The sequence below is a fragment of the Elephantulus edwardii genome, unplaced genomic scaffold (assembly GCF_000299155.1).
Source record: "Elephantulus edwardii isolate Elephantulus edwardi_28Jun2011 unplaced genomic scaffold, EleEdw1.0 scaffold00072, whole genome shotgun sequence".
NCBI classification, from domain to species: Eukaryota; Metazoa; Chordata; class Mammalia; order Macroscelidea; family Macroscelididae; genus Elephantulus; species Elephantulus edwardii.
Genome location: NW_006399822.1, coordinates 5868776 through 5881308, shown reverse-complemented (window position 1 = coordinate 5881308; position 12533 = coordinate 5868776). Strand labels below are relative to the sequence as shown.

Here is a 12533-nt window from a genome sequence, read left to right as displayed (position 1 = left end):
TTTCCAATCCAGTATCCACTAACCACATGTGCCAATGGAGATCTTTAAATGTGGTTAATGAAATTTAACCAAACCCACTCTAATCTGGTCAATTCAGACCCACAGAGCTCCTGTTGGACAGCCTAGAACTACCCGGAAGCATTTCCAAAGCTGTCCTTCCGTATAGGAGCAGGCCACCTCATCTCCTGTGGAGCGGCCAGCAGGTTTGAACACTGATATTTGACTGAGCCATCAGGACTCCCCCAAAGGGAAAAAAAAAGATGCTTTTCTCAGAATGTGGGGAGGGGAACGAAGGTATGAAGAAACCTCTGTCCTTCCTCACCCTACCCCCTCCTCTGATGGCACCTACCCTCTGTCCAGTGGGAGGTCCCAACAGGAGATGGGAGTGGAGGGAGAGAAATGGAAGACATTGTTCTCCCCCTGTCCTCCTCCTAGCCGGGTCCTCACACCACATGCAGCCTGAGATTGTTTCTTCCCTGAACTCGCCCCTTCTCACCCCTTCTCCTCAACAGGCCTGTATTAAAGTCTCTGCTTGCTCAGGTTGACTCTGAGGTAGTTTAGCCAACAACCCCGATATTCCACAGGGAGACCTTGTTTCAGATGCCTGGCTCCAGTGCTCAGTGAACACAGGATGTTGCAGAGGAAGCTGTCATAGCTGATGCTCAGAATGCCTGGAGGGGAAGGCAGGAGCCAGGCAGTGGGTGTAACTGTGTGTGTGTGTGCGGCTTGTACAAGTCACCGTGCTCAGCTGTCAGTGTCTTCAGGGTGGTATGTGGTTCAAGACCACAGCCTTCACGCTCAGCCCATGGCCAGGGCCTTCTTCTGGCCTCCGGCCGTGGGTCTTTGGGCTGAGCCATCAGTGTGCTAGCTTTGGATGACGGCTGCCACGTCTGCTGTGTCCGTGTGGCCGCACTCACCCTCACTCTCTGCTTCTGGGGAGTGGGTCTAATCCATGTGTTCTGCCCTGGCCATGCGCAGCCTTGAGTTGTAAACCACAATGACCGTGGGTAAGTGTCAACAGCTTCATGTGGGCTGTGTGGGCTCACAAAGTATGACCTAGAGTTACCATTAATGTGATTTTTAATGAAACACCTGCCATGACCTTGTGAGGAACGTACTGGAAGAATGGACAGTCTCCTCTCACACAGTTACAGCCTTGGAAACCTGAAGGGAGGTCAGCTGGGAGTCAGTTCTCACTTGGCAGTGGTGAAGGGGAGAGTGACCCTCACGTTTGGTCCCTGGCCTGTGACACCACAGACAGTGAGTGACAGGGCCATTGTCTAGCCTGATCCATTAGTCATATGATGCAGTCCAGGTGGCAATTCTAGGTTGGACCTCAGTCTTTCATCTTTAATATTAGGGACAATCTCTCAGTTACTTTCCATCCTATGACCCACCAGAGTGCATGGGAAGCTGACCACTGACCAAGCAGGCCCACTCACTGAGGGCCAGAAGAGGGAGGGCATATCCACTGTTGGGGCATTGCCACTGGTACTTGGTCCTACTCTATAGTTCAAATGACAGAGCACAGACCCCAGTGTGGTTTTGACAGGATCCCATCTCAATACCTTCTGCCGGGTGTCTACTTCCAGCCTCTGCCCAAAGCCTTCCTCCGAGTGCCCCTGGTTCAGCACAGAGGACACAGCCTTCGCCAGCTGGAAGAGCCATTCAGGGCTATGCTGCCCTTCTAGAGCATCTGTTAAGGCCTCTGTCACTGAAGTCGGGAACGTGGCAAGTTCCATGCTCGGGTCTCCAAACCCCACCTAAGGGAAAGCAGAAATGTGTTTAGTGCAGGTTTTGGCCAAGAACTTGGTGCCTGGAGTCACGAGTCTTCACCTGGACACCAGAGCAGGTGTGGAAGCCTTTGTGCCTGGACTAGGGACTCTGGACCCTTCATGGGGCTTTAAGGCAGCTGGGAACCATAACACACAGCCTTGGACAAGTCTTCATTTCCCCTCACTGTCTGAGTCATGCTCCGTCCCTGCCCCTTGCACCAGGCTGTGCTCCAGGACTGACCTGCCTCTGTCTTGTAGCTTTGTAAGCGGATCCTGGTCTCCTGGCTCCTTTCTTGGAACTCTCCAAAGGCATGGACCTCCCTCATACTCAGGTCCTTCCTCTCATAAGATTTCCTAACCCCAATCCCAGGACTCTCTTGTGGCCACTAAGACATGAGACCTGTAGGGACGGAGGCTCAGGCAAGGCCTGGCACATGGGAGATACTCCAAGGATACTCAGTGAGTGAAGGAATGAGTCAGGCCTCGCCCTGCGTCGTTGTCTACCCAACTGCCTTTAGGGGAGGCCCAGGTAGCTGCAGATGCATCTTAACACAAGGAGCAATGGCTGTGGCTGTCACTCACCTTCACCGTGGCCTGGGTCTGCTGCCTGCCCCCTGCATGGTTGGTGACAGAAATGACCACAGTCAGCACAAAGCCACTGCTTTCCTTTCCAAGTGGCAAATACACCGATGGGAGGGCAGGCTCGGGGCCACAGTGTAGGCAGGAGCCTGGAAAAGCGGGAATGAGGCAATGAGGGCTACCTCCAATCAAGGGAAGCACACAGTGTGAGAGGAGCTGGATGAGGGAAAGGCCAGCCACAGCTCAGGAAAGGACAGCCGGCCCGCTAGGTTCGTACTGTGTGGAAAAGGAGGTCCCCATCCCGACCCACTGTCTTTCCCTGCAACCTCCTGCTGGACTGACTTTGGAAGAACTTTCAAAAATCTAGGAGGAAATACCCTACTTATAAGCATTTTTGGTTTGTTATTCATTTAAGCTGATAAATGTTTAAAGAATCTTCCTTTACATACTTCCTTTGTTATAGCCCTTCTCTGAGTGTCTGAGGTTAAAGATGCCCTCTGTTGTGTCCACTGCTTTGCACCTGGTGTCTTGAGTAGGGCCTGGCATTCCATACATGTGTGGTAAAAATGATGAATGGACCACCAAGTGTCTCCTGTACCCTTAAGTGTGACCCCTTAGCATTGGTTGGCAGTGAGTGTAACATATTGCAAACCACATCACCACAGCTCATTTCCCTTATCACTGGAGTCACTAACCCACCCTGCAGAGGGCACACAATCAGGAAATGCCAGGTAGCAATAGAAAGAATTCTGTTTTAAGTGATCGCCACTTCCTTGCTTCCTGTTAAAGCTATAATCAAACCTCCTCCTTACCTCTCTGCCATGTTTCTGAGTGATGTTGGGGATAATGGGCCTTGGGGCTAAAGTAGGGGAGCCATCCTTCTCCAAACCCCTTTCTTACAAAGAACACACTCTTTTCAGCCCCCGGAGGCAGCTGGACCCTGTTCTTGGAGAGGATGTGGCCAGGGCAGAGTGCCTTGGGCAGGGGCGCACCTGACTGCAGACAGAAGCAGTACTCCAGAGGGTCAGGGGCCATGGAGACGCTGCACAGGATGGCGAAGCTCGTTAGGACGGTGCCCTCGTCCGGGGTAATGACGCAGGCTGGCACCTCAGGGGGAGGCAGGGTGCTAATGACATAAGTGTCTTCTCCGTAGGCGTGCCCGGCCAGTGCTGGAGGGGAAGACAGGATGTGCTCAGGGGCAGTGTGGGCCACATGCCTCTCATCATGCTTCAAGCTCACCTTGACTTGTGGCCTGTCTCTGGGTATCCTGGGGTGGGACCCTGAAATCCGTGTCTCAGCCACCTTTCCCCAGTGCAGGGGGATCAAGGGTCCCACTCTGAGAGAGTACACACAGGTGGAGAAGCAGGATCAGGCTGACCTGAGCTTGAACCCCAGTGTGCTGTTTAAAAGCCATGCGGTCTTGGGTGTTCCCTTTTTGCGAGTCAGTCCCTTACCTGTGAAACAGGGCTAATGATGACACGTTGACAGAGCTTTCCTGAGGAGTAAGGATACTGGGGGACAGTGACTGAGTTAGGATCAGAGAGCTAAGGGTCGGGGCCAGGATTTGGCTTCCTGAGCCCACCTGCGCGTCCGTGCCCTTCCCAGGATCCCACAGCACTGCCAGCGGGCCTCAGCTGACCTGCAGGACACCTAGACTGTACTCAGAAGGTGTGGGGACAAACAGGGGATGTACTTTTTCACTAGCATCCAAGGTTAAATTGAAAGACTGGCCAGAAGGCTCCAGACAGAAAGCCTTTATAAATGAGGATGGCAAGATTGCAGGGAGTCACTTACTTTAAACATGCCATCAAGAGAGACCAGTAACTAGAAAAGGACGTCAGATTTGGTGAAGTAGGTGAACACGAATGAAGGAAACGCTGGGTGAGATGGGTTAACATGCTAATTGCAATAATGGATTCAAACCTCCCATGAGTTACAGAGAGAAATGGGGGAGGAGTCGGACTGTTGTATGTAAAGGGCATGTGAGTCAGAGCTGACTCAGCAGGAGCTGAAGGTAGTAAGTCCTGTGGTATAGATAGTCTGTGGACAGCTGTGATCGCTGAAGAGTCAAAAGAACCCTCCCTGAAAGACTAACCACACAGCCCTTTGTCTTCCTGGAGATCTCTGTGCTCCACACGCAGTTTGTTCTAACCCAGAAGTACTGCGATGCCCTGTTTGTTCACCCACATCTGCGTGCATCACTATGTTAACTCTTCCTGATAGCAGCTACCCACACAAGGGACACCTCCGCTCGCCATTGACATTTACAGTTGCTTCATACACATGTGAAAGTTGCACAGTGACGAAGGAAGAACAAAGAGGAATGAGACCTTTGATTTGTATGTAGTGTTGTCAAAGAGTATTGATTAATGCTTAGACTGCCAAACTAACAAATAAGTGTGTCTTAGTAGAAGTGCAGCCAGAATAATCTGAGAAGCAAGAATGGCTAGGCTTTGTCATAAACTTTGGGCATGTTATAGGAGGGACCAGTCTCTGGAGAAGGCCTTAACGCTTGGGAAAATAGAAAATGAGGCAGAAGAGGAAGTGCCCAGTGCCATAGATCACCACAGTGGTGGAAGCCACGGACTTGAACATAGATTCAGTCATGAGGATGGCATGGGACTGACAGGGTTTGTTCTGTGGTACGTGAGGTTGCTTTGAGTCAGAACCAGCTCAGACAAATAGCAGCTATGAGGCAGGCATACCTGCCACCCCCAGTTTACATACGGGGAGACGTCACCTAGATGGGAAGTGGCGGTGGGACTTGCGCCCAGGCTGTTTCTCACCGGTGCCTGGGCCCTGTGCCGTATCTACACTGCTTCCCCACATTTTAGTGTGTCTGGGCATGTCGAGGGTCCCTTTGAAGGCAGGTGACTCTGAAGAAGGCGTCATACCTGTGACTCTGAGGTGCACACCCTCTGCCTGTGTCTGCAGGAAGGAGGTGTTGAGGCGCAGCGTGGAGGCATTGCTCTGGAGCAGGGTCAGGGAACTGGGCCAAAATCCCCCCAGTGCGCAGGCAGCTGGGAGGGGCTGGACCTGGAAAAGAGCATCATCAGGGCCTGGGCTGGGTAAAGGGATAGGGCTTCAGGCTGGACTCAGTATAAACTGTAGGCCCCACTGCACCCAGAGGGCAGTCCCCAGTCTAAATAGGGCTGGAGGACTTGCCAGGGTTCCCTGAAGCAGAACGGAGTTTCAAGTGTAGCTCATTTATTGGGGGGCAGATCTCTGTGGAGACCAGAAGGGGAATGCAGGGAGTAAGACAGACAGTACAGAAAACAAAGCCAGATGGTCATGCTCGCAGGAGGCACCACCTCGGCCTCATCCTGCAGGGACTCCGGAGGGCGAGTTGTGCCTCTCAGACATAATGGGTGGGCCATGAGACCCCACATCTGTCAGTCACCACCCTGGGGACTCCAGGGTAATGAGAGTTCACCCACTGATCTGGTCGGGGGAGCTGTCTGGGGCACCTTCCATCTTGTAGCATTCTCCCTGTTTGGGCTTCTGCTTATCCCTGTGTGGCAGTACCTGCTCTGAGCCTCGATTCCCACCTCCTGTCAAGAACTCTGAGAGGCCTGGTGACCTGGGATCCGTTCAGGACTTGTCACCCAAGTTGGGTGGGTCAGATGAGGGAAAGGTTTTTACGTGTGAGTAAAGCAAGCACCCAAACCTTCTCTGCCGAGGTCTCATCTAAATACCAGCTGAAGGTGGCCCTGGGGTCACCGCCTCCCATCGTGACCCGCAGCACGATGTCCTTGTCCGTGCTCACTGACCCACAGTTTTGTTCACAGCTGGAAAGGAGACAAAAAGCCAAGTGAGGATGGGGCTCAGGCTCCGCTACCACCTGCCTGGTCTTTCTGTTCTTCTCAAGAGGACATTGGGCTAAAAGACACGCTACTCCAGTTGGACAGGGACGTAGACTTGGTCCTGAAGGTGGAGAGATTCCCCCTACTCTGACCATGCCCACTTTCACTCATTCCTGAGGGTCACGAGTGGAAATCAAAGAAGGCTGACTTCGGAGCGTCCACTCTGGGACAAGGTGCGGGACTCCCTGAGCCTCAGCCTCGTTTCCTGCAGAGAGAGCGTGTCTCTGTAATTCTTTCCAATTTCAATAGTAAACTCATGCTGCAACATTAGAGCTGGACACCGTGCAACCTGGTTTCACCCTCTCCAGGACAGACCTATTTGTTCTCTTGGCAGTCCATGGTATGTTCAATACTCTTCTCCAGCACAATGGCTCAAAGACATCAGTTCTTCTTCTGTTGTCTTTAGTTATTGTCCAGCTCTCAGATGCATAACAAGCAGTTGAGGGAACCATGGCTTCGATCAGGTGCATGCACCCTAGTCTTCAGATTAACATCATTGCTCTTTAGCACTTTTGAAAGGTCTGCATTTTACAGGTTAACATCTACATGTTAAATGAATTTTCCACCAATCTGATGCCACACTCTTTAATATAGTTCAGGTTCTTGAATTATTTGCCCAGCATATAGATAAATTAAGTGTTGTGAAAGGATACAACCTGACATACCCCGGTCCTGATTTTCAATTAAGCAGTACCCCTTATTCTGTTTGAATGGCTCCTTCTTGATCACTGTGTAAGTTCTATATGACAACAATTAAGCGTCCTGGAATTCTCTGTTCTTCTCAATGCTACCCATATTTGTTACGATCCATGCAGCTGGGTTCAGGGTGTCTTTGCATAGTCAATGAAACAGAGTCTCGAGTGGCATATTAGAATTCTCAAACTAAAAATGAGAGCTTATCTGCCCTGCTCAGGACTGTAAGTAAACCTGCAGGATCTATGGGGTTTTATGGACCAGTGACTTGCATCAAGGGGACGGGGAGGCATACAGCAGGATTGGGGACCAGGAGGCGCTTAATACGGCCGGCTTTGCATCATTCTCATCTTTCCATCTCTGCTTGACTCCCAGTTTTTGAGAGAAGCCTTCCCGAAGCCCGGCCTGGGAAGCTGTCACAAAGTGTGCCCTCTTCCAGCATCCCCTTCTGAGAGTGGTCGCCCAGGACAGTAATAGCCCCTGTGGTTGGAGGGAGCATCTGATCTCACCAGACTCCGAGCAGGGCGTAGGATGTGCGAGGGTTCTTTTGCACCTGCGATGTGTTGTGGGGAACAGGCAGGTGTCCACCAAGGTAGACTCATCACTTTCAAGTCAATTCTCACTCCTGCTGACCCTCTAGGGAGTAGACCTGCCCTGCAGTATTTCCAAAGCCGTTTCCTTTAGAGAAGCAGGTGGCATATCTTCCTGTCAAGGTGAGAGGTTCAGACTGCTAACCTTTCCATTAGCAGCCGGTGTGCTAACCCATGTGCTGTCAGCACTCCTTTGAAGACTGAGGCCTGCCTGACTTTGCTCACCACTGGAGCAGTGGCAGCCTCAGCCAGGACCGCAGGAAAGGCTGTGAAGTGGATGGATGTCAGCACTGGGGAGGGGGTGCCCAAGAGCCCACCTGACTTGAGGGCTGAGTTCCTGGGGTGCGGCCACGTATAAGCACTGCTCCTGACTGTCCACCAGTTGCTGGCCTCTCCACACAGTCAGGCTCAGGGTCACGGCAGAGTCCGGCGGTGGCAGGCAGCCCGGTGGGACTACCAGCTCCCTATGTTCTGTGTGGAGGAGCCGCCTCTGAACACAGTCATTCCACTGAGCCCAGCACCAGCCTGAGAAACATGTAACAGGCAAATGTTATTCCCACCCCTGAGCCTTACTGGGAAACCCCCACTGCCACACCTTCTTGTCTTGGACTTTGGGAAGCAGTGGACAATGGATCAGAAAATGTGCTCCAAACAGAGACTTTGAATTCAATTTTTTTCCCTAATAAGGTGCTCCTGATACAGGCCATGGTCTTTGCAATCACTTGTTGTGCATCAGAGAGTTGGACAATGACTAGGGAGGATAGAAGGAGAATTGACGCCTTTGAGCTGTGGTGCTGGAGAAGAGGATTGAATGTACCATGGACTGCCAAGAAAACAAACAGATTCATCCTAGAGAGGGTTAAACCAGGCTACTCCTTGGAGGCAAGGATTCTGGGGCTTCGTCTGACATACTTTGGACATGTTGTAAGGAGAGACAGGTCCTTGGAGAAGGGACATCATGCTTGGGAGGGTGGAGGGACGGCGTAGGAGGGGAAGACCCTCTATGAAGTGGATTGATTCAGTGACTGGGGTAATCGGAATGGGTGTGTCAGAGGCAATGCAATTGGCACAGGATAGAGCATGGTTTAGGGCTGTTGTACGTAGGGTCACTATGAGTCGCAAATGACTCGATGGCACATAACAACAACAATTATTTCTAGTGTTTTGCTGGTAGAACTTCTGGGGAAATGAGTCTTTCTTAGAGACTGGACAACCTCCAGAACTCAAAAAGTACCTACCACATGACCACTGGAAGTGTAAACTCTCGTCCTTGTCCGGCCAGCCCAGAGTCACGGTTGTGAAAGGATCCACAAATCGGCCAGGTTCAATATATACCTCAACGCCTCCTTCCTCTTTCTGCAAAAAAGGTAGTCAGCTGAGGAGGTGAGCCTCAACAAGTAGCCCAGTGTCACCACTGCACTCCGAACAACCACCCAGAGCATCTGGCCCCAAAACGGCCCATGCTGAAGGCATCAGATGAGGCAGACCCCATCGGATTCACCTGGCCTCCCCTCAAGAAAATGGAGACCGTGGCTTTAGTCACCAGGTAGGTCCCTTGAGTTAGGAGGTGGGTTTAGTGCTCTGGGACCAGCGTGGACTCAGCGGTGTTAACAGAGCCTGCTCAGCTCATATCCTCAACAGCTCAGGAGGATAAATACTGTGTGGTCCTTTGACTAATTGAAACATATGTTATTGTTGTTGTGTGTCATTGAGTCAGAACTCACTCAGTGCTGATCCTCCAGCAGGTTTTCAAAAGGCTGTAAATCTAACAAGAAGAGATTACCTGTCTTTCTTCCTCGGAGCAGCTAGTGGATTTGAACTGTATGCCTTCTAGAATAGGCAAATGCATAGAGACCAGATTTTATCACTGGTAGCTAAGGGCTGAGGCAGGAGAAGATGGGGATTACTGCTTATGAGGATACTGAGATTCTGTTTGAATTGATGTAAGATTTTTAGAAATGGAGAATGGGGATGATTGTTGCTCACCTGTAATTAATTAATGTCGCTGAATTATACACCACAAAATGGTTAAAATTACTAACTTTTTGTTATAGATTACTTTAACAATACACACATATGTGCATACACTCACATCTGGCCCTATAGAGAAGAGAGACAGGAAGTTGAAATACCAAGTGATAGTTGTGACAGAAAGGAGAACCCAGAGGGTCATGAGAGTGTGGAAAACAGAGGCCACAGGGTAAGGAGTGTAAGCCTGGGGGTCATCAGCCAGATGTGAGACCAGATCAATAGCCCTGTGACCTTCGTCCAGGTCCTCCCACAGTCTGATAGCATCTGATACCCAGGGTTGCTGTGGATTAAATGGACATACACTGATTCTGGCACAGGGGAAACACTCAGAACTCTTCTAGTTATCCATCAGACAGCAGGTGTAGGGGCAAGATTCACCAGAGGAGCGGAGACCAGAACCATCTTAAAGGAGGAAGAGCAGGGGTATGTTAAGCAACAATGGAGGGGATGTGTAGAGGTATTGACAAGGAAGAGTGATCAGGAGGGGACACTTCCTGGAGGAAGTTCTGGCAGGACCTATTTATTCAGCTCAAGCTGGCCTGCCCCTTACTCAGTCCTAAAGGTCTTGGCCCAGCATAACAGGAGACTTCAGAGGAACTTGATCCCAAGGGCCTCCTGTAGGCTCAGAATATGATCCAAGTTCCTGCTCTTAGCACCAGAGTCCCTGTAAAATCTGATCTTTTTCCACCTCTGGACACATCTCCTCACACTCACTGCCCTGGGCCATCCCCAGCCTGAAGGCCTTTTCATCCCGAGCCCCTGTCAAGAAAAGTCTTAGTCTAACTTTCTCCTATATAGTGGACTCTTTCATATTCCTGTCCCCACCTAAATGTCTTCGCTAAAGAGACCTTGTCTAAAAGCCTTCTCCAGACCACTCTCTGTTACTTGCTATCTCTGTATCCTATTGGGTTTTGCCAGAATGCTTGTCATCATTACTAATTATATGCTAATTTGCTCATTAGTCGTAACCACTAAGCTTCAGGAAAGCAGGGTCTCCATTTGTTTTATACATCATGGAATCCTCAACACCTAATACCAAGCTTTGGTCATTATAGTACCCTGTAAATCTTTATTGTTGCATGGATGGATAGATTGATGCCAATAGTAAGAAATAAAAAATTCTTGTTAGCAAAAAGCCTGGCTGTTCTCAGTTATAAGCATTTAAAGCTATAATTTCCCCCTTGAGCACTGCTTTAGTACTAAAGCATCCTACAAAATTGGATAGGTTTTATTTTTATTTTCATTCAGTTCTTAATATTTTTTAATCTTCCTTGGGATTTCTTCTTTAACTCATAGACTTAGTGTGCTGTTTTATCTTCAAGATATTTAAGGAACATCTAGAAATTCTGGATAGGTCATTATTTTTGATGGCTAGTCAAATCATATCGTAGCAAGAGAACATATTTTTGGGTGATTTCAATCCTTTTGAAAGTTTTTCAAGTGGGGGAAACCTTGGAGATTCCCAATTTATTTGGGTATTAGCACCAAAAACCCCTGAAAAATTAAAACAGGATGCTTGGACATCTTTTTCTCATAAGGCTAAAAGTGTAAAAGAACATACTCACATCCTTTTCTGTGGCTTTTGTTCCCAGTGGTTCTTGGAGACTGGGTGGAGCTGTGAACACAGTAGGATGACTGTTAAACTTTGGGGGTGGAAGGAGTTTAGGAGAACTAGTGGTAAGAAGCTATACTGCAATCACAAAGGCACTCAGTTCAAATCTACCAGCTGCTCCTTGGAAGAAAGATGGACACTTTCCTCCCATGATATTTACTGCCTCCGAAAACCCAGGGAGGTCAGCTATGAGTTGGTTCTGACTCAAAAGCTCATAGCACAAGGAGATATTCAGGTTATGGGGCCAAAACTAGTACACTAAGTTCAACACTGGGCTAAAGACCTAACTTGTGTCATTAAGGAAGAAGCAGTTGTCTGCAGAGATAAAACCCAAGACTTAGTTCCCTTCTAGTTGTTGTTTACTATGGTAACCCCACATGCAACAGAATGAAAACCAACCTGGTCCTGTGCTGTCCTCTGTGAAGCAGGACATTGTGATCTATAGGGCTCTCCCTATAAATAACAAGGCCTTTCAAAGCCATTCAAATTCAGTGGTTATTTGTTATTCATGAGGTGGGTAACAACGTAAGGTGACAACCAGAAATCAAACCCAAGTCTCTTGCATGTGGTTGTTGTTGTGTATCCTTGAGTCAGAACCACCCCTCACTGGCCCAGTGGGTTTTCAGAGGCAGTCAATCTCATGGAAGGAGATAGCCATCTTTCTTCCATGGAGCCACTGATGGATTTGAACCATGTACTTTTGCATTGGCAGCACAATTCCTTATCAGTAAGCCACCAGAGACCTCTTACATGGAAGGTGAGAACCCTATCATTAGATCAGCAGTGTCTTCCCTAGCTTTTAGTGTTTGTTAATTTCCATGGTGCAAATAGTCCCACCGAGACTGGCCTCAGGCTGCCCACTGACCTCACTGAACATGGAGTTCTTAAGTTGGTGGTGGTGGTATGTGCCATGGAGTAGACTGCATCTCACAGTGGCCCCATGAACAACAGAGCAGAATGTTGCCCTCTCCTGCACCATCGCCATGATCTCTGAGATGCAAGAGCCACTGTTACAGTAACTGTATCAATGCTGGGAGTCTGATCTACCCTAGGAGCAGACTTTCCTTGGAGGGGGTCAGTTTCTTTTTACCAGAACTGCATTTTTGTTCTTTGCTGCTCTGGTTCCTGGCTAACAGATTCAAAATGATCTTGAGCTCTGGGGCTGTTGCTGATGGCTAGCCACCCAGTACCATTTGCTTACTCTTGGCTGTGGAATCCACCTTCCCTCATGGAACCTGAAAATGCTGGATGTTTCTTTCCCAGCATCCCTTGAAGCTGGAATTCATGACCCTATCCAGTGGCGTCTCAGGGGAAGACTGTGAGAGGCCAATGGGAAAGCTTTCTTCCATGGACAAAAAAAGTAGTGTTCAGGAGAAAATGCCTCACCCCC

At 49.5% G+C, this 12533-nt stretch overlaps 1 protein-coding gene across 1 annotated transcript in view; it reads right to left on the bottom strand.

The window, feature by feature from the left end:
* PKD1L2 (polycystic kidney disease 1-like 2) overlaps positions 1-12533 on the bottom strand; it is an 82257-nt gene that overhangs the window by 50527 nt on the left and 19197 nt on the right. Inside the window, exons 9-16 of the mRNA XM_006888885.1 lie at positions 9593-9600; positions 8739-8856; positions 7818-8025; positions 6022-6142; positions 5249-5390; positions 3347-3523; positions 2358-2503; positions 1569-1763 (exon numbers count right to left, since the gene is read on the bottom strand). Coding sequence (XP_006888947.1) covers positions 1569-1763; positions 2358-2503; positions 3347-3523; positions 5249-5390; positions 6022-6142; positions 7818-8025; positions 8739-8856; positions 9593-9600 — 1115 coding nt within the window. The remainder of the gene's footprint in view (positions 1-1568; positions 1764-2357; positions 2504-3346; positions 3524-5248; positions 5391-6021; positions 6143-7817; positions 8026-8738; positions 8857-9592; positions 9601-12533) is intronic.